The 22,983-nt window shown below is 41.4% G+C and overlaps 1 protein-coding gene across 5 annotated transcripts in view; it reads right to left on the bottom strand.

Annotated features, from left to right (window-relative positions):
* Nucleotides 1-22,983, bottom strand: part of ppp6r3 (protein phosphatase 6, regulatory subunit 3) — a 150,468-nt gene that overhangs the window by 116,368 nt on the left and 11,117 nt on the right. For all 5 annotated transcript variants that reach the window (XM_070899622.1, XM_070899624.1, XM_070899626.1 and 2 more), the window contains exon 2: nucleotides 3,383-3,615. In XM_070899622.1, the coding sequence (XP_070755723.1) occupies nucleotides 3,383-3,609 (227 nt within the window). In that variant the 5' untranslated portion in view covers nucleotides 3,610-3,615. The remainder of the gene's footprint in view (nucleotides 1-3,382; nucleotides 3,616-22,983) is intronic.

Genomic DNA, 22,983 nt, shown 5'->3' with positions numbered 1-22,983 from the left:
CTGGGGCCCCAGTTGTTTACATTGTACATTAATGATTTAGATGAGGGGATTAAATGTCGTATCTCCAAATTTGCGGATGACACTAAGTTGGGTGGCAGTGTGAGCTGCGAGGAGGATGCTATGAGACTGCAGAGTGACTTGGATAGGTTAGGTGAGTGGGCAAATGCATGGCAGATGAAGTATAATGTGGATAAATGTGAGGTTATCCACTTTTGTGGTAAAAAGAGAGACAGACTATTATCTGAATGGTGACAGATTAGGAAAAGGGGAGGTGCAACAAAACCTGGGTGTCATGGTACATCAGTCATTGAAGGTTGGCATGCAGGTACAGCAGGCAGTTAAGAAAGCAAATGGCATGTTGGCCTTCATAGCGAGGGGATTTGAGTACAGCAGGAGGGAGGTGTTACTACAGCTGTACAGAGCCTTGGTGAGGCCACACCTGGAGTATTGTGTACAGTTTTGGTCTCCTAACTTGAGGAAGGACATTCTTGCTATTGAGGGAGTGCAGCGAAGGTTCACCAGACTGATTCCCGGGATGGCGGGACTGACATATCAAGAAAGACTGGATCAACTGGGCTTGTATTCACTGGAGTTCAGAAGAATGAGAGGGGACCTCATAGAAATGTTTAAAATTCTGACGGGTTTAGACAGGTTAGATGCAGGAAGAATGTTCCCAATGTGGGGGAAGTCCAGAACCAGGGGTCACAGTCTAAGGATAAGGGGTATGCCATTTAGGACCGAGATGAGGAGAAACTTCTTCACCCAGAGAATGGTGAACTGGTGGAATTCTCTACCACAGAAAGTTGTTGAGGCCAATTCACTAAATATATTCAAAAAGGAGTTAGATGTAGTCCTTACTACTAGGGGGATCAAGGGGTATGGCGAGAAAGCAGGAATGGGGTACTGAAGTTGCATGTTCAGCCATAAACTCATTGAATGGCGGTGCAGGCTCGAAGGGCCGAATGGCCTACTCCTGCACCTATTTCTATGTTTCTAAAATGATCACCAATGCATCCATTATTTCTAGGGCCACTTCCTTAAGTACTCTGGGATGCAGACTATCATGCCCCACGGATTTATCGACCTTCAATCCCATCAATTTCCCGAACACAATTTCCCGCCCAATAAGGATATCCTTCAGTTCCTCCTTCTCACTAGACCATCGGTCCCCTAGTATTTTCGGAAGGTTATTTGTGTCTTCCTTCGTGAAAACAGAACCAAAGTATTTGTTCAATTGGTCTGCCATTTATTGGTTCCCCATTATAAATTCACCTGAATCAAACTGCAAGGGACCTACGTTTGTCTTGACTAATCTTTTTCTCTTCACATATCTATAAAAGCTTTTGCAGTCAGTTTTTATGTTCCCGGCAAGCTTCTTCTCGTACTCTTATTTTCACCCTCTTAATACTATGGCCCTGAAAAACTAATTTTAATTTTATGGAGTGTTAAATTTCTCCATTTTAATAAAAATTACAATTTTTAAAGAAACTTTGAAACATGTTCATTTTTTTTTTTTAAATAAAAGTTGTTCATATTTATTTCAAGTTTACCATTTCCCTATACGAGTGCACTAATTTTTGTTTTGCTCTAACATTTTTTTTAAAGTTAGAATAAAAGGAGCTTCTTCACTGAGAATTCTGCATTGTGGTTGGCTGCTTAGACAGCTTGCCAATGTCACAGCAGCTCACACTAGGGATTTCTCATTATCTTGCACTGATCTCAACTGAACATCGAAAAAGCTAAACTTCTTGCCAGAGATCATAAGATCTTTATGGGAAACTTTCTTCAAGGCCACCTGCAACTGCATTTGCTTCGCTGCTGACCGCAAATCACGGACCATTGTATTGTTCATTCAAGTCCAGAAAGTCTAATAATTGTCTTCCCAACGTCACTTAGAGGGTTAGCATTGCTTATAGAAAGATCGAGGTCAATTGCAGGAATGAAGAAATCAGATAATAATTAACTGATAAAAATTTGTCCGCGTGACATCTCAAAAAACTTACATTTAGATATATGCTAAACACAGAAGGATGGTCTTGTCATTTTTGTAGCAGTCGAAAATGAGGATTTCAGATGAACGTGTCGGTTCAATTGTAGAAGACTACCAAATGGAATAATGTAAACCTCAAGAGTATGAAAGTTTGCAAGATTTTTCAAAATGGCCACTTAGGCATGTCTAATATTGAATCCTGAACTTCTAACTTTGGATCAAAATCAAAATTGTCGCAACCATTTAGATCACATTTCTCATCAGCTATTTCAATGTACCATGATTCTGCTGCAATACTCATTACATTGCAAACCTTTTACATTCAAATTTTTCATGATCCAGTTATATTACCACTATTGTGTTGAAGTGCTGTGATCTTCTCTGCAGTACATTTCAGCTGATCCTGTACTGCAGTAATGTTTGGGACACTACTTGAAAAATTAGCACAACACATCATTTTCAGAACACATCGATTCTTAATAAGTTTAAACACCTTTGTGAAGCCCACTGTGCTACCTTTCCATTTCTAATTATTGAAAGGAGCCACCTGACCTGCTAGTTCTTTTCAATCAATGAAAATCTCATCAGGGGTAACAGCAGAATGTGATTAGCTCCATGCATTTACCAAAATGAGCATGTGTAGAAGTCTAACTTCTCCCATTTGATAAGTGTGAGTAGGTCGTGTAACTGCAGCTGTTGTATTGCTGTTATCAATGCTGTTATAAACCCAATAAAGCATTCCTTCACCGTGGTTCTGACTCCTGATCATTTTTCAATGCCCACTAGAAGTACATGTATGGTCATTAAGCAAGGACAGGATTGAACTCTCAGCCCGTCAAAATCACTGCCTCGTTTCACATATGAAAATGATCACTTGTGAGATATCAGTGGACAACCAGATGGTATTGGGGGGGGCTGGGGGGACGGAAGAGAAGTTACATACAAATATTTTCAGCATTGGTGCTGCTTCACCACTTGAACCACAAACAAATTCACAACCATTACACGGCTAATGTACTAGATTGTAATCTAATTTATACAAACGTCGACACGCAATATATGAAAATAACTGAAAAACACAAAAGTCTGGACTTAAGAACATTCCTTAAAGATACCAGACTCATCACCTTTAATGTACTTTACAAAACTAATAATATCTTCTGGCAATACATTAGTACAGGATGAATTTTCCTTTCTGAAGCAAATATTTAATGGGGCAAACATTTCCCATCCTCAGCAAGTGAGAATTAAAATGACAAGATATTTCTAGCCTCCACATTAATGCCATTTAGCAAGCCTCCCTTTTCAAAAATCAAATCTAGCTTAATATACTTCACTCAGCTCTGGAAACATTCATTTGAAAGACATTCCTTACTATAACCACTTTCTTACTTATATCTCATCTTCTCATCCATATCGTTTGGTGGCTCCTGGGTGACGTATGTGACTAGGTCTTCCATACTCTGTGATCTGACCAGAAAGTCCAACAGTTTACGATTCTGAGCTTTACATTCCTGCAAAACATCTTCCTCATCCATTAGTTCAGTAAGGGTCACATCTTCCTTCTCCAGGAGCGTGTCTATATGGGATGATGTGTGAAGATCAAACTTCCAAAACATGGTGCACTGATTTAGAAGATAATAAAAAGACAAAGTCACAAGGAGTGCAGTTTTGCTTCAACAGAAAAAACACTATTCTGATCATATCAGAAAACAGGGTGTGCTTTTCTTGGTAGCTCAGTGAGTAAATGCATCACACAATACAAGGCAAAGTCATATCAACCAGGAAAGATCGAAGTTCAATCTCTAGCCTGCATGGAGTGATCTCACCGTAGCTTGGTAAACAGGACAGGCATTACATTTGCGTTTCAAAGTTGTTTAGGGGCAAGCAAGATGCAAAAGAAACAGCCAGGAATCACACTTCCAACAAATATCCAGGCACTCCTAAAGAAAAGAAAAAGAACTTGCATATATATCTGGCATTTTTCATGACCAGGAAATCCAAAAACACTTTACAGCCAATGAAGTATTTTTGAAGTTTGGTCACTGTTGTAATATAGGGAAATGCAGCAGCCAATTTGCACAGAAGTGGGCAACAGTTTCATACGTGCTCTTGAATTAGAAAACTATCAAGTTAAACAAAGAGTTCAGGCTAAAAGACACAGCATCACTTAGCAATAATACACTTGGCACATTTTCTCATCAAACCAATTGATAGTGAGGACTATTAAATTGGAAGATCTGCTGTTCTTACTAGTTATGACTTTGTATTTAAATAGCACCTTTAATGTAGTGAAACATCCCATAGGGCTTCAGAGGAGTATGATGAGATAGAAAATTTGACACTGAGCTGCACAAGTATAAACTAGCACAGGTGACCAAAAGCTTGGTCAAAGAGGTATGTTTTAAGGAGCAACTTGAAGGAGGAAAGAGAGGTAGAGAGGCGGAGAGGTTTAGTTCGGGGCCTAGGTAACAGAAGGCACGGCTACCAATGGTTGAGCGATTATAACTAGGGATGCCCAAGAGAGCAGAATTAGAGGAGCGCAGATATCTTGGGGGGGGGGGGGGGGGGGGGGGGAAGAAAACTGGAGATTACAGAGAGAGGGAGGGGCAAGGCCATGGAGGGAAAATAAGGATGAGAATTTTCAAATCGAGGCGTTGCTTAATCAGAAGCCAATATAGGTCAGCCAGCACAGGAGTGATGGGCGAGAAGGTATTGGTGAGAGTTAGGACACAGGCCACCGAGTTTTGGATCACTTCTAGTTTACGTAGCATGTGGGAGGGCCAGCCAGGTCTGCAGTGCAATAATCAAGTCTAGCGGTAATGAAGGCATGGATGAGGGCTTCAGCAGCGGATGAACTGAGGCAAAGCGATGCTACGGAGGTGGAAATCGGCGGTCTTAGTTATGCTGCGAATGTGGGGTCGAAAGCTCATTTCAGGGGCAAATATGACATCAAGGTTGTGAACAGTGTGGTTCAGCCTCAGACAGAAGTTGGAGAGAGGGATGGAGTCAGTGGCTAGAGAATGTGGAGTTTGTAGCGGGGACCGAAAACAATGACTTCGATCTTCCCAATATTCAACTGGAGAACATTTTTGCTCATCCAGAATTGGATGTCAGACAAGCAGTCTGACAATTTAGAGACCGTGGAGGGGTTGAGAGAAGTGGTAGTGAGGTCGAGCTGGGTGTCATCAGCGTGCATGTGGAAACTGACACTCTGTTTACGGATGGTGTCGCCAAGGGACAACATGTAGATGAGAAATAGGAGGGGGCCAAGGATAAATCCTGAGGAGACTCGAGGTAACAATGCGGGGGGCGGGAAGAAAAGCCGTTGCAGGTGATTCTCTGGCTACGATTAGATAAATAAGAATGGAATCAGACGAGTCCCACCCAGCTGGAAGACGGAAGAGAGGCGTTGGAGAAAGATAGAATGGTCAACTGTGTCAAAGGCTGCAGACAAGTCAAGAAGGACGAGGAGGAATAGTTGCCTTTGTCACAGTCACAAAGGATTTAAGAATTTAAGAAATTGTAAAAAGCAATTTACAGCAAGTTAGTCATAGAACTAGAAGATAGTTGTAAATTCTGACTAGAAATGAAGAATCTGTATTAACTGATTATAAAGGATTGATTTCTATGAGCTGTTTCAGATGACATACAGAAACGATTGCTTGATCAGGAGTGAAAGCCCTCAAGGTAGTAAGCAAGTGAGATCACTTAACTCAAGAATGCTAGCCCCTAGAAGCCAAACAGGTGATCAGATTCCTCAAGTAAAGCGGGAGGCAACTCACAGCCAGAAGTACAGTATACAAGAACAAGGTGGTGTGCCACAGAATAGGACCTCGTGGGTAACATTAGAGATCCTTCAATGAGGAGCACATTGTGATCTAGGCAAGGGCACAGTGCCACTTGGGAAGACCAGATCCAGTAATAAGGCACGAGACTGGAGTTTGCAATAAAATCTGAGACAAGGAATATGGCCCGCATTCTTATACCCAGTCTTAATGAACAGGGAGCCAACCAAAGGATTAAAATGATATTCTACCCAGAGGGTAGAATGGTCTGAGTTCACAATTTCACGACATCAGTTGGATGTATCACTAACCTAAATGTGCCTATAATATTCACTTGAAGGTTCAAGGTCAGGGTGCAACCTATATACACAACATGGTACAATTAAGGTTAGCGGGCAAAGAACACACAAACCATGTATCCTGACTCCTGACACAGAATTAATAGACTAATTTACTAACGACAACCATTTAACCATTAAAAAAGCTCCAAGCCATACCAAGTTAGAAAGAGACAATTAGTAGGATAAGGAGAGGACTTCATATATGGAGAATTAACTTCAAAGAATGAAGACTTTCCAATTTATTCAACCCAAACAAACGATAGGGCCAGAATTTACTGCAACAGGGCATCTAACAGCATCTGCCGATCGGTACACTTGCGCCTGCACCCTTTGACTCAAAAATATTTTGCCACAATGTTGCTGAAAGTGTGAGCCGATAACAGCGCAGCAAGGAAAATGGCATTTGGGATCGGAGTGAACAGGGCAACCGACAGGGTAGCTCCTTAACTAATGAGATATAAGGATTGGGAAATAAACACAGGAAGGTGAATTGAAGTCCATGAATTCAATGTCAAATAAGGTGGAGAAAGGGAAATAAAGAGAGGGAATGAAAGATTGAATTGGGATATAATAAGACAGAAAGGAATTTTTTTTTTTTTTTAAATGTTATAATCTCCCGAAATAATTCTACACCCGAAGGAGTGCGACTTCACACTGGTAAGAGTTAATTTTCGGTGCCGGAAAGGTTGATTAGCAGTAATTAACTCATCACATTAAAAGACTGACCTGTGAGTTTCGGCAAGTTTAACGGGCAAATGCAGCAAGTTCCGAAAAAAGGGGGAGGCCAAGAGTGAGATGTCATTTTCACAAAGCAAATGGCAAAGTGGCAATACTCAAATAGCAACTTTTGCACATTCACATTTAACCATGCACCTAACAACATTAGCCTTGTTATTATTTTGTTAGCAAATTCTGGCCCAATAAAATGCACTTCATAGAACTCCAGATGAGGTACCTTCCTTTGATAGCCTAGCTACACCCAGAAACTTTGGGGGGGGGGGGGGGGGGGGGTGAACCCAGCTGGCTGCTTTTACAAGACTTTAGTCTTCAAAGAGACTGCACTACACAATTAATTTCATCCTGGAAGGGCCTCAAGATGTTTCAAAACTGATGGAGGATTTCAATACCCTACTCATTAGCTTGGAGGAGGTCTCATGCAGATCATTCTGTAAAGGAATCTTGCACTACTGTGCACGTGGGAGCTTTCCTCAACATGTTGACATCTTCAAGCATTTACCAAATACAGACTTGACGGAATTAAGCAGCAAACTTGAACAAAGCGCTGTGTGCAATTCTCCTAATGTTCCTCAGTTACAAATACCTAAACGAACTTGGAAGAATACATGATCGGAGACCTACCTTATTTCATTTCATAAGAGACTGTTTTAATAATTCGTAATAAGAAATCATAGCTGCCCAGTATTGAGACCACTTGAATCTAAATTTCTGCTTGCTGAAAGCAGCCAAGTGTATGTGGATTGTAACAATATGGGTGCCTCTGTCTAGGTGAATCACTTAACCCAGGTGTTGGGAACAATTAATATTGACCACTGGGGCTTTAATTGGCTATATTTAGGTATCAGCATTGGCTTAGTAGTTGTACTCTCGGAGTCCAAAGGTTTTAAATCCCACTCCAGAGACTACAACACAAAATCCAAGCGGATACTTCAGTGCAGTACTGAGGGACTGCTGCACTTTTGGAGATGCTGCCGCCTTTCGAATGAAATGTTAAACCGAAACCCCGTCTGCCCCCTCAGGCGGATGTAAAAGACCCCATGGCAATATTCAAAGAAGAGCGGCAGAGTTCTCCATGGTGTCCTGGCGAATATTTAACCCTCAACCAGTATCAGTAATTATTTGATCATTTATCTCATTGCTGTTTGTGGGACCTTGCTGTGAGCAAATTGTCTGCCACCTATCCCTACAACAGTGACTACACCACAAAAGTACTTCATTGACACGAAAGCGCTTCTAGATGTACTAAGGACATAAAAGGCACTATAGAAATGCACGTTTCTTTCTATCTGTCCATGGCTTTTACAAATGCCCATTTCAGGGATTCTGGGCTGTCCTGAAAAGGGTACTGGCTAGTCCTCGAGGCGAGAAAGCTGCTGTGTCTCACGAGTATAAAGATTGCATCAAGAAAACCAGTCAGACACACTGTATAACAATCATTTGTGAATGACTGCTTTAATTGTGAAAAATACCTTCGATCGTGCTTTGCATGTTGTTCAAAATGTTGCACAGAATTACAAATTGGACTTTTGTTTTGAAAGAAATACCAAGTTGCATGAAACACTGTGAATCTGTTGTATTTGCTCTGGCTTCGGTTTAATATTACGAAGTATTACAAAGTATTTGCAGGACAGAATTAAGACACTTGGCCCAATAGATTCATGCCGGTGTTTTCTCTCCACACAAGCCTCCTCCCACCCCTCTTCATCTAATCCTATCAACATATACGATTCTTTTCTCCTCATTTGTTTATCTAGCTTTCCCTTAAAGGCATCTATGCTATTCACCTCAACTACTCCTTGCGGTAGCGAGTTCCACATTCTAACCACTCTCTGGGTAAAAATGTTTCTACTGAATTTATTTGTGACTCTCATTGATGACCTCTAGTTCTGATCTCACCTGCAAGTGGCAACGTCTTCTCTACATCTACCCTATCAAATCCTTTCATAATCTTAGAGACCTCTATCAGATCATCCCTGTGTCTTCTCTTTTCTAGGGAAAAAAGCCCCAGCCTGCTCAACCTTTCCAGATAATGATAAGCTCTCAGTTCTGTTATCAATCTGGTAAATCCTTTTGCACTTTCTCCAGTGCCTCTACGTCCATTTTATAATATGGAGACCAGAACTCAAGCGTAGTCGAACCAAGGTACTATACAAGTTTAACATCATTTTTCTGCTTTTCAATTACGTCTCTCTAGAAATGAATCTCAGCACTGTTTGTTTATGGCCTTATTAACCTGCATGGCTACGTTTAGTGATGTGTATCTGTACCCCAAGATCCATCTGTTCTACTACCCTTTAGACACTTATTTTCCAAGGAGTATGTGACCTCCTAACTCTTCCAACCAAAATGTACTATCTCACACTAATCTGTTGTGAGGTTCATTTGCCAATTACACACCCATTCTGCAATTTATTAACGTCTTCTTGTATTTTGTTGCAGTGCACCTCTATATTAACTACACCACCCAATTTGGTGTCATCCGCAAATTTTGAAATTTTACTTCTGATTCCCAATTTGTTTATGTAAATGGTGAACTACGTGTTCCCAGCATTGATCCTTGTGGAACACCACTTCCCATTCGCCAATCTGAGTAACTACTTTTAACCACTACTCTCTTGTTTTCGGTTTTGTAGCTAGCTTGCTATCTATATTGCTACTTGTCCCCTGACTCCACATGTTCTACTTCTTAATAGTGTGTAGCCCAAGATCTACGATCGGTCAGTGTTATAGAATCATAGAATAGTTCAGTTCAGGAGGCCATTTGGCCCAGCAAGTCTGTGCCAGTCCTTTCGAAGAGCAATCTAGTTAGCCTCACACCCTCTCTCTCTCCCCATATCTCTGCCATTTTTCCCTGCTTCAAAATATTTATCCAATTCAATTTTGAAGGCTCCTGTTGACTTTGTAGCCATCATCCTAGGACACAGTGCATTCCAAATCCTAACCACTCTCTGCGTAAGAGTTTTTCCTCATATCGCCTCTGGTCCTTTTGCCAATCACCTTAAATCTGTGCCCTATCGTTATCAACCCTTTAGTCATTGGAAACAGTTTCTCTTTATTTACTTTATCAAAACCCTTCATGATTTTAAACACCTCTATCAAATCCCCTCTTGGCCTTCTCTGCTCTAAGGAGAACAACCCAGCTTCTCTAGTCTATATGCATAACTGTATTCCTTCATCCCTGGAACCATTCTAGTAAATCTCTTCTGTACCCTCTCCAAAGCCTTCCTTCATAAAGTGTGGTGCCCAGAATTGGACACAATACTCCAGCTGAGGCCGAACTAGTGTTTTATATAGGAATAGCATAACTTTCTCGCGTTTGTAATCTATGTCTCCATTGTGTCCATCAATTGCAGGGATCAGGAGCTTCCAGTCGCAATTTGTATAATTTCCAAAGTATAATGGGTACAAAAGGATTCATTGTTCACCCTGTAACCCGCTACCTCATATTACTTTGTGCATAAGATGGTGTTTGTGTGTATAAGGAATGTGGATTTACCTGTGGAAGCAGATCTTTGTACTGAATCTAAGTGTGCCCAAAACATAACGATAATTTATGTCTTGTGCTTCTGGGTGCAAGTGTGTTTTTTTTGTTGCACAATTTTGCGCACAAATTTCACTGTAACCTTCCTAAATACATCAAACATGAATTCTGAAAATTTTACGTGCATGAAGAATTAGTATCATACAAGGCTCCCAATAGCCACCAGATTTTAAAACATGCACTTGGATGAAACAATGCATTCCTCAAAATCCAGAACAATGAAAATTAAATTCTAGATCTATCGGGAGGTAGATTGTTAGATTATTCGTAACTCACAGATGATTAGTGCTAAAGAGAAAATGAAGTACTAAATGTGGCTGCAAATTATAAAAAGGTCTGGGGATTCCAAAATTTTTTTAAATAAAAAGGACATGGGCATCTCTGTAGGAATAGCTAACATGCGAACAGATGGAGAATAAATTTCAAGTTCTCAGTAATGATTAATTCTCAACTGTACAAAGAATATTTATACTAGATTATTGGGCTAAAACATTCGTTGATTGTAGAAATACTATGGGCTGGAAATTCCCCAACCTTGTGCTGGGTTTTTCGGCGCTATACGATGCGGCGGGAAATTCGTTGAAGTCTTGCACCGGCGGTTTTTAAGTACCGCTGGGAAACGAATCGCTGGCATGCAAGACTGGAAAAAGCACTTTCGCCGGATATTTGGCTCACAGTGCACCCGTAGATAGTACCAAAAAAACGCCAGAGAAAAAACCTGCATAGCAGCCCTTGTAATGGCGGTAGGTATGAAGACCTGCAAAAAAAAAAGGAAGTTAAAGTTTTTATTTTTTAATTCTTTTGCAGTGATTCGATAGAAAAGGATCGTGTGAATGTTTTGTGATTTTTTTGTTTTTTGGAATTTTTGGGGGGGGTTTTCCTCCCTCCCTAGGCCCAACTCGCAGCGGTATCTGCCTCGGAGAAAAGTTGCAGAAGATTTGCAGTTTGCGCCACGAATCCTCATGCAATGCCGATTTTTATCACTGGGAGCATTTTTTAACCAAATGTTATGCCTCGGAATCACAGCGGAGTCATACCAGTATTTTTGGTGGAAAAATACCACCATGACCAAAAATGGAATTTCTAGCCCTTAATACGGATCCACTTTTTTTACTCTTTAACTGGCAGATATATAATTCAAAGTTATATCTTGTGTAACTTTGCCAAGAGAAATCGTCATGTTTTTCTAATGTATTTAATTTCTAAATTCAAAAGTAGAACAAAAAATCCTGAAGTAATTCATAACTTAAGACTAAAATTCCAGTCTGCAGAAAGCCCAATTGAAACATTTAATAATAACGGCAGATGGTATGCACAAGGGTGAAGCAGGAATCGAGAAAAATATCAAAAACAAACAGTCACATGCTTTACTTTTAGTTCAAAACTTTTTAAATTAAAGGCAGCACTGGAATACCTACTATTTTCTAGTATTTTAGTAAATACATAAATAATTTTATTTTCAAAATGTAATTTATTGCAGTACAACATTGGATACTCACCTGTTTTGGAAATGCAGTTACAAAATGGCAGTTCTGGCAAGGTTAAGGAGAGATGAATCCATAAGATTTAACCAAACATTGGCCCCAAGTTTCCACACGCGGCGAAAAAGGCGCACTTCAGAGCTGGGCACCTGTTTTTCGCGCTGAAAACGGCGCCTGAAAAAAACCACGGTATTCTCGAGCTCTTTGGAGCTCGATGTCTGCTTGGCGCGGCGCACAGAGGGCGGGGCCTACCACTCGCGCCGATTTTGTAAGTAGGAGGGGGCGGGTACAATTTAAATGAGGCTTCTTGGTGCCGGCAACCCTGCGCGTGCGCGTTGGAGCGGTCGCGCACGCGTAGTCTGAAGTAAACATTGGCACTCGGCCATTTTTAAAAGTGCTGCAGAAAAAGTGAAGATTTGTTTCTTGGACCCCTGCAAAGGCTTGCATTTTAATTTTATTCATATTTCTGTGTGTGAGGGAGTGCTTTTAGCAGCACTGCTGAATAAATCACCTGCTGAAATCAGTGAGTTCAGCTTTTCACTGCTAAACTTGCAGAACCGGTGCCTGCAAATTAAGGACTGTGTGTTTGGAGAAATAAAAGTGCCAATTCAACTTTGCAATGGATCAACTTCCACCAAGAACAAAGAATTTCTTGCATGAGGAAGCAAACCATTGCATAATGTGTGGTGCACCGATTCTGAAAATTTAAATATAAAGATGTCGATGTGGCTGCCTCTCCCTGTCCAAATGGCCTCAGTCAGTCCCCCTCACAGCTCGAAGGCTGCTGCTGCTCCCGACCAGCCACTGATGCCGCTGCAATCCCATGGCCGAATGGCCTCACGTCCGCTCCTGATTTTTCAGCTCCCGGCCAGCCACTGACGCCGCTGCAATCCCATGGCCGAATGGCCTCAAGTCCGTCCGGGTGCTGCATCTTCATGGGGAATGAAGGCCTGCCTCAAGCACCGCAGCTCGAAGGCTGCTTGCTGCCTGCCCCTGCCGTCGAGAGACACTGACGCTACACCCCTGCCTCAAGCACTGCAGCTCGAAGGCTGCTTGCTGCCGCTGCCGTCGAGAGACACTGACACCACACCGCTGCCTGAAAGGCCTGCCTGAAGCACTTTCACACAGGTAGGAACATGGTTTATTTAATCTTTTCTTTGCTTATAAATTTTTATTCAGGTTGGATTTATTTGTATAATATTTGTCTAAGTATAACTAAGGATTTATTGTAGAATTTAATGACTTCCCTTCCCCCCCCCCCACCTCGTTCCCTACGCCTAAATTTGTAACCTGCGCCTGATTTTTTTAAAGTGTAGACAAGATTTTTTCAAGTGTACAAAAATCTTCACTTGCTCCATTGTAAGTTAGTTTGGAGTAGGTTTTCACTGTGGAAACTTTCAAATCAGGTGTCAGTGGCCGGACACGCCCCCTTTTGAAAAAAAAATTCAGTTCCAAAGTGAAACTGTTCTACCTGACTAGAACTGCAGAAAACTAAATGTGAAGAATTCCGATTTCTAAGATACTCCGTTCTACACCAGTTGCTCCTAAAAATCAGGAGCAAGTCATGTGGAAACTTGGGGCCATAGACAGGCTAAGTGAGTGGGCAAAAAATTGGCAGATGGTGTACAATGTGGGAAACTGTGAGGTTATCCACTTTGGCAGAAAAAAAAGAAAGGCAAATTAAAATACATTCAGGACTAAAAATTATGACAGATACATTAAATGGGAAGACTAGTTATTTAAGCAGGTCAGTGGCATATTAAACAATTCCAACAGTGTTAGGGCACTAATATGCACATACAATTTTTCATACAGCAAACTTCTAATTTTCAGCTAGGCGAGTGAGGGAAAAAACTGAAATAAAGTGCTCCACTCAGAAAAGGAGACTAGATGCCAACTTTCATTTTTAGGCAGGTAGGAGGGAGAAATTTAAGACATCTATGCATACATATACACACATGCAGACACTTGGAATACATGGACTAGCCCAGCTGTGGTCAAGTCAATTTCTAGGTGTATTTGTCTCGTTCTGGTCGACCTGTATTAACGGAGGCTTAGAATGGTGACCTGTTATCCTGGAAGCATAACTGTTTTGCAAAACTACTGCCACCCTGTACTACAAAAAAAAACATAAGCACAAGCTAAATTTAACTCAATTTCAGAATAGGCAGGAGCCAACCATAAAGAACTCATATCTATTCTTGCTTAGGTTTCTCAGTTCCTGTTGAGTAGCACTCCATATCCCATTTCTTTCTGCCAACCTCTGAAAAATTACCAACTGGGCAAACATTGCATCAACTGTGCCTAATGATATACAAGTTGTCATTGGCCTCTGATGGGACACAAGTTCAACATCTTCACTGTCTTCTTGGGTTTTCCCCCCAAAATACATTACTTCACACTTCTCCACAGTAAATTACACCTGCCATGTCTACCCATTCCGTTAATCCAACTGAAGTTTTGTTTGCAGTCCTCCTCTTAAAACATCCTATTTTTGTTTTAATATGTATTATATACACATCAAGAACCCAGTTTAAAACACCTTAGTTACTCAAGATAGGCTCAAAGAGCTGGGTATGGATACTTTAGAAGAGCGTAGACTCGGGGACAATCTTAGCGAGGTTCATAAAATAATGAAGGGACAAGACTATGTTTATGTGGACCAATTATTTCAACTGAATAGGAGGACCAGGGGTCACACATACAAGTTACACAAGGCAAAACTAGGTTGATGTTGGGCGATTCTTCTTTTCCCAGAGAACAGTGGACCTGTAGAACAGGTTGCCGGCTTGTGTGGTGAATGCTGATTTTATGTATTCCTTCAAGAGAGCTGAATCTGTTCTGGCTAGGGTGGAGATCAATTCATAAAGAAGATAAGTTAGGATCTATGTGATCTCCTGGACTATTTTCAATTGCCCAAACAGATTGGAGAGCAATTTATCAGAATTTTTCTCCCTAATTGGGCTGGATTTTTAAACTGATTTTTCGTCTATCCCAGGAGGTTTCATGACTCCTGGCGGATGGCCAATGTCTGTATTGCGAGTCATCACAACCACGTGGGACAAGCTAGATGGACCAGTGTATCTTTTACTGTGTCATTTTCATATGTTCATAACCAAAATGGATCCAACACTAACCCTTCTCCAATCAGGATTGTCCCTCGGCACCCCTGAATTGCCATCCAAAGGCACTGAACTATAAAGTTATGTCTGGACAATTGGGAGGTTTAGAATTCAGGGAACTTCCCCTGGAAATGCCTACTGGTTTCTACACTGATTCCACTCCAAGACAGCAAAGAGAAGCTGAAACAATGTGGCGACACTCCTCAGTCCCCACAGTATGTCTACTTCCCACATCCTAAGATCTGTTATTCATCTCAAAATGAAAGTTTTAGTAAATCCTAACCATAGAAAATAGGTGCAGGAGTAGGCCATTCGGCCCTTCGAGCCTGCACCGCCATTCAAAAAGATCATGGCTGATCACCCACCCCAGCATCCCCCCCCCCCCCCCCAAACCCCCCAGCCGCAAGGACCACATCCAACTCCCTCCCGAAAACATCCAATGAACTGGCATTGATAGAGTATTCAAACAGGCTCATTTAGACAGACTGTGAAAATTCACAGACCCCAAGTCAAGGCTGCTACATGCTGCTCAGCGTATTGCATTAACTCATCAATCAACTTGACATTTTTGGACCTTGGGTAGCGAGCCAATAAAACGTTAAAAGATTTTCAATTGCGCCAATAAGGTCAAAGAAGGCAAGTTCTTTTCTGTAAATTGATCCAGGTATAAAGTACAGCCATTTTGACCATGTGTCTCAGTAAGAACAAAGACCTGGCTTGAAGCCAAGCAGTTTGTTACTCTCTGCCGAGATTAAAAAGTTAAAACTACCATCAGAGTTCATATTTCATTGGAAATTAAGAGATCTAACAGGCATCAACAACTAAAATGCAACTATGGATCTCAACATTGTTTTAAAGTTCTTCTCCATATTTTCTCAACATTGTAAGTGAAGATATTTCAAGGTATTAAGGATAACTGAGAATAGATAGAGAGAAACTACTTCCACTGGTTGGAGAGTCTAGGACTAGGGGACATAGTCTTAAAAAAAATAGGGCCAAGCTTTTCAGGAGTGAAGTTAGGAAACACTTCGACACGCAAAGGGTGGTAGAAGTTTAGAACAATCTTCCACAAATGGCAATCGATGCTCAGTCAATTGTTAATTTTAAATCTGAGATTGATAAGATCCTATGGCACTATTTCAAGAAGAGGAGAGTTATCCCCCGTGTCTGGCCAATATTTATCCCTCAATCAACATCACTAAAACAGATGATCTGGTCATTATCACATTGCCATTTGTGGGAGCTTGCTGTGCACAAATTGGCTGTCGTGTTTCCTACATTACAACACTTCAAAATGTACTTCACTGGCTGGAAAGTGCTTTGGGACATCCAATGGTTGTGAAAGACGCTATATAAATGCAAGTCTTTTTCTTTGATAGATTTCTGTTAACCAAAGGTATTCACGGATATGGGGTAAATGTGGGTATATGGAGTTAGGTCACAAATCAGCCATGACCTCATGGAATGACGGGACAGTATCAAGGGGCTAAATGGCCTACTCCTGTTCCTAGGAGTCCGTTACTATCTCTTTCCAAGCAGCACTGTGCTAATTCTATTGCCTGTACTGTATACTTATGAAAAGGCAAAAAAAAACAGCCATGGTTCAAACTTCTAATTAATCTGGGGTAGAATGTAAATGCATGGTGACAGTAAAGATCAAACAGAAGGTTATCATCAATCCCTCTCTTGCAACCTCCACCGCCCCCGACCCCACCTCCCCGCCAAACAAATCAAATAGTCTGATGGCTTACAGGTGATGAATGGCCACAAACAGCATTGCCGGCACCCATGTAGTCCAGTGTGAGTCCCTTACGCCAGGAGAAGAGAAAAATGCAAAATGGAACTCTAGTATACAAGATCAGAAGCTTATTTTTGGAATGCAGCAGAAACCATTAATAAGTTATTAGTCAAAACCCAACATCACACTTTCAGTAGGATAAACCAAACCTTAAAAAAAAACTTTGAATGTTAGTTTTGTCCATCCTATTTGCTAGACTAGTTTAAAACAATCAGCATCACATTTTCTCTTTTTTTCCTGTGTTAGCAGTAAGTGGGGAATAAAGCATTTTTACACAAAGCTAGCCACCCAATGCTAGGGCCACTACTCCTGTGTACTTATTTCTATTTTTTCAAGCTCTAAATGCAACAATCTACATGATCTTGCTCCCTGCACTTAAATCTAATTCAGCACAATCTCCAATTCCTGCTCATTCTTTACTAGTACTGTAGCTCAACTGTAGAACTCTTTTGGTCTCTCTCAATTCCTGTTCCACACAAAATCGATAAGCATTTAAAACCTAAACTTTGCAGTATCCAACCACTATTTCTTAATTCATCTCGCACTCAGGTTTCAATTGGTAATATACCATATTTTAAATCTTGACCCTTCAGTGTCACTATAACTCTGCAGGTCAGGTATTGTACAGACCACTGGATTGTGAAGCTTCCTCCCTCAGTCCTATGTGCCTTAAACATAACCTCTGAAGAGTACATTGTACTACACCACTGAACTTTTCAAAGTTAAACACTAGCCATCCTTATGATACATATTCCACCTCTCTCCTTTCTTGCATACTCAAGTCAAATCCATCAGTGTGCAACCCTGGTGTTCTATTTGATCCAGAACTTAGATTCAAACCCCACATTCCAGTCGACCACAGAGAGGCGTGTGAGGCTGTGGAATGCACCACCAGAATTAGTGGTTGAAGCGGAGACGAAGTCAAAATTTAATAGATAAGTTGTTGAAGGAAATAGAAATAAAAGGGATATGCTGAACAAAGTGAACATGTGTTATTAGGACTACTGCTCAGCTGGAGGATAAACAGACACGGACTAGTCAGGCCCAAATGCCCATGTGTTGCAAAATCTATGTAATTCTATGTTACTGATAATGGAGTCAGTCTATTTGGAGGCTATTTTTGATCTCACCAGCTATTTACTTGTATATGGAATGCTATTTGATATACAACTTTTTTGTTAAATGAAAGAAAATGATCTATTGTTAAGTACTTATAGTTATTACCTCTTAAAGGAACGTATAATTGTACGACAAGAGGAATGATTCTTAGCAGTAATTATTGTGACTGCAACATTTCACATCAGTGGAACAGGTAATATTTTACATTCAGAACTGGAAAACAATTTTGTAACATGTGCAACCTAATTATGATGGGGTAGGACAGAATAGATAGGAGTAGACCGTTTCCAGTCATTGAGTGGTCCAGGGAACATATATATATATATATAAAATTAATGATGAGATTTAGGACTGAGCAGAGGTTTTTTTTTAAACAAGGAGGGTTGTGAAGCTGAATGTGCTTCTGGAGCTGATGGATGAAGCAGAGATCATGTCAACATTAAGAATAGGTTATATATGTGGTTGAAGGAAGAGAGAGAAAAGGGATATGGGAGGCTCTGGGATTAGGACTACTGTTCATGAGGAAGATAAATACCAAAATGGACTGGTTGGGCTGAAAGAAATGATGGCACAGCAACAGGCCTAAGTAATTCTTTGTAATGTTTGCTCTGTTAAAGATGTTACACAAGCTCAAGGATATGATTGCCAATTCATGTCAAACTATGGGCACTTTTGTGTGATGTGGTCTTTTCCCATTTAAGAACTGAATATATATGTCTAGTGGCATTGTGCATAAGGAATAGGTATAGAGTTGATACATGGTCCTAACTGCAATGCTGATGCTTCATACAAGCCACTGTAATATGCAAATCATCTTCACACTTGCAATTTATTCTATACTGGGGGATACGATCAACATTTACACATGACAAAAACAGGGAACATAGATCATAAAATGACATCACATCTACAGCATAGAAACAAGGCCATGCGGCCCAATAGGTCCATGCTAGTCTTTATGCTGTACCCGAGCTTCCTCCCATCCTACTTCATCTAACCCCATCAGCGTACCTTCTATTCCTTTCTCCCCCATGAACTTATCTAGCTTTCCCCAAAATGCATTTATTCTATTCACCTCAACAACCCCATGTGGTAGCAAGTTCCATATTCTAACCACTCTCTGGATAAAGAAGCTTCTCCTGAATTCCTTATTGGATTTATTTGTAACTATCTTATAGTTATGACCCCTAGTTTTGGATCCCCCACAAGCAGAAACATTTTCTCTACATCTACCCTATAAAACCCCTTCATAATTTTTAAGACTTCGATTAGGTAACCCCTCAGCCTTCTCTTTTCGAGAGAAAGGAGCCCCAACCTATTTTGTCTTTCCTGGTAGTTAGAACCTCTCAGTTCTGGTACCATCCTTGTAAATCATCTTTGTACCTTCTCCAGTGCCTCCGTATCTTTTTTGTAATACGGAGACTAGATTCAGTTCCTAAATATGGTGCAGTGTCCTGATTTAAATATTTTAAAGAGGTTACTGCCTGCTTTGGGCATGAGTACTGCCCGATCTATTTTGAGACTCGTTCAAAAATTGCAGTGGGTGGAATTGTGGTTAACTGATGACAACAAAATAAAACTTCAGGAGAACAGACAGCTTAGCAGATGGATGTCAAATAAAATTCAAAGCAGAGAAATGTGAAATGCTGCATTTTGGAAAGGAGAGGACATATACATTAAATGGTAAAACTTTAAAAGTAGAGGAGTTGAGAGATTTAGGGTTTCAGATATTTTAAAGTTGAAGCTCAAGTTGATAAAGCTGTTAAAATTCCTACATTTGATTAACAGTACAAAAGCAAAGAGGTAATAATAAGCCTATAGAAATCATTTGTTAAGTCACAGCCAGAATATCGTATTCAGTTTTGGGTGCCTAACTTTACAAAAGGATGTCAAGGCAATGGAGAAGGTGCAAATGAGATTCCATTTGATATCAAGGATGATAGGAACAGGAGGAGGCCATTCAGCCCCTCAAGCTTGTTCTGCCAATCAGGTCATGACTAATCTGTATGTCAACTTCATTTATCCACTTTTGACCAACATCCTTTAAAATCCTTACCAATCAAAAATCTATCGATCTCAGCCTTTAAAATTTCAACTGACCTAGCATCCACAGCCTACGGAGGGAGAGTTTCAAATTGCCACCAACCTTTGTTTCCTGATTTCACTCCTGAATCTAATTTTAAGATTGTGCCCCTTGTTCTGAATTCCACCACCAGAGGAAATAGTTTCTCTGCTGAATTCTGTTGTCATTTTAAACAGCTTAATTAGATAATCCTTCAGCCGTGCCAGCCAGGATTCAGTTGGTAGCACTCTTACCCAAGTCAGAAGGTTGTGGGTTCAAGTTGCACTCCACGGACTGGAGCACAAAAATCTAGGTTGACACTCCAGTGCAGCACTGAGGGAGTGCTGGACTGTCGGAGGTACGCCACATCTTCTCTCTCAGGTCGACTCAAAAGATTCCACTGCATTATTTTGAAGATGATGATCGGGACAGTGTCATGGCCAATATTAATCTCTCAATCAACATCACAAACAGATTATCTGGTCATTGTCACATTACTGTTTGTGGGAGCTTGCTGTATGAAAATTTGCTGCCGCATTTCCTACATTACAACAGTGACTACACTTCAAAAGTACTTCATTGGTTGTAATGCACTTTGGGACATCCTGAGGCCATGACATGCACTATATAAAAGCAAGTCTCTTTTTTTTTTCCCTTTCTCAACCTTCTATACTCAAGGGAATACAAGTCAAGTTTATGTACAAGTGATAATGTAATCCTTTAAGCCCCAGTATTATTCTGGTAAATCTGCACTGCACTCCTTCCAAAGCTAATGTAACAGCAACTTGCATTTATATAGCACCTTTAACGTAGTAAAACATCCCAAGGTGCTTCACAGGAGCATTATCAAACAAAATTTGACATTGAGCCAATCAAGCAGATATTGGTTTTAAGGAGCATCTTAAAAGGTGGAAAGGGAGTGGGGGGGGGGGGGGGGTCGAGAGACAGAGAGGTTTAGGGAAGGAATTCCAGATTATGATGCCTTGGTAGTTGACTGCATGACCACCAATAGTGGAGTAATTAATATCGGGGATACACAAGGAGCCAGAATTGGAGGAGCGCAGATATCGGAGGATTGTAGGGCGGGAAGAGGTTACAAAGATAGGGAAGGGAGAGGCCACGGAGGGATTTGAAAAAAAAAAGGGTGAGAATTTTAAAATCGAGGCATTTCTTAACCAGGAGCCATTGTACCCTAAGCAAGCACAAAGGCGATGGGCAAATAGGACTTGGTGCAAGTTAGGAAAGCAGAGTTTTGGATCAGCTTAAGTTTATGGAGGATGGAAGGCCAGCCAGGAGTGCTTTGGAATAGTCAAGTCTGGAGGTAACAAAAGGCATGAGGCTTTCTATAACAGATGAGCTAAGGTAGGAGCAGAGTCGGGCGATGTCACGGAGGTCAAAATAGGCAGTCTTAGTGATAGCGTGGATATGTGGTCAGAAACTCATCGCAGGGTGAAATTATGGCACCACGGTTGCGAACAGTCTGGTTCAGCCTCAGAGTTTCCAGGGAGATGAATGGATTCAGTGACTAGGGAACGGAGTTTGTGGCAGGGACCAAAGACAATGGCTTCGGTCTTCCCAATATTTAGTTGGAGGAAATTTCTGCTCATCCAATACTGGAGGTCGGACAACCAGCGTGACAATATATCCTTCTTGGCGTGAGGTTCCCAGCACTGAACGCAGTACTCCAGATGGGGTCTGACAAAGGTTCTATGGGCCCAAGTTTCCACATGATTTGCTCCTGATTTTTAGGAGCAACTGGTGGAGAACGGAGTATCTTAGAAATCGCAATTCTCCACATTTAAGTTTTCTGCAGTTCTAGTCATTTAGAACAGTTTCACTTTTGAACAGAATTTTTTTTCAAAAGGGGGCATGTCCAGCCACTGACGCCTGATTTGAAAGTTTCCACAGTGAAAACGTACTCCAAACTAACTTAGAATGGAGCAAGTGAAGATTTTTGTAGGCTTGAAAAAAACCTTGTCTACACATTAAAAAATCAGGCGCAGGTTACAAATTAGGCGTCCAGAACGAGGTGGGGGGGGGGGGGGGGGGGGGGAGAAGGGAAGTCATTAAATTCTACAATAAATCCTTAGTTATACTTATACAAATATTATACAAATAATTCCAACCTGAATAAAAATTTATAAGCAAAGAAAAGATTAAATAAACCATGTTCCTACCTGTGTGAAAGTGCTTCAGGCAGGGAGGATGCTGCAGGAAGCCTCACAAGTTGAGGCAGCCGTTCCCAACGGCAAGGGGGGGGGAAGGCAGAGAGGAGGCAGCCGTTCCCGCGGGGGGGGGGAAGGCAGTGAGGGCCCGACCGACCGACGGCAGCAGCCGTTCCCACGGGGGGGAAAACGCAGTGAGGGCCCGACCGACCGACGGCAGCAGCCGTTCCCGCCGGCGGGGTGGGGGGGGGGGGGGGAGGCTGCAGGAAGCCTCAGTGCTGATCATGGAATGGCAATGTGCTTTTATTAAAAAATGAACAGCTGCTAAGAACTACAAAAATGGCCGAGTGCCAATGTTTCCTCCAACGCGCAGAGTTGCCGGCACGGAAAAAACTCATTTAAATGGTACCCGCCCCCTCCTACTTACAAAATCGGCTCGAGTGGTAGGCTCCGCCCCCTGGGCGCCGCGCCAAGCACACATTGAGCTGCAAAGCGCTCGAGAATAGCGCGGTTTTTTTTCAGGCGCCGTTTTCGGCGTGAAAAACGGGCGCCCAGCTCGGAGGGGCGCCTGTTTTGCCACGTATGGAAACTTGGGGCCTATATAACTGAAGCACAACTTCACATCTGCATTCCAGCCCCCTTGAGATATCGGCCAAAATTGCATTAGCCTTTTAGATTAGTTTGGTTACGGAGAGAGATTGGAGAAACTGGGATCTTTTCATTATAAAAAAAATTTAAGAGGAAAGCTGATAGAGGTATTGAAAATTACAAAGTTTGATACGGTAAATAGGGTAAAATTACTTCCACCATTCGGTGAATCAGTAACTAGGGCACATAA

The sequence above is a fragment of the Pristiophorus japonicus genome, chromosome 14, assembly GCF_044704955.1.
Source record: "Pristiophorus japonicus isolate sPriJap1 chromosome 14, sPriJap1.hap1, whole genome shotgun sequence".
In the NCBI taxonomy this organism is placed as follows: domain Eukaryota; kingdom Metazoa; phylum Chordata; class Chondrichthyes; family Pristiophoridae; genus Pristiophorus; species Pristiophorus japonicus.
This window is presented reverse-complemented; position numbering and strand designations above follow the sequence as displayed.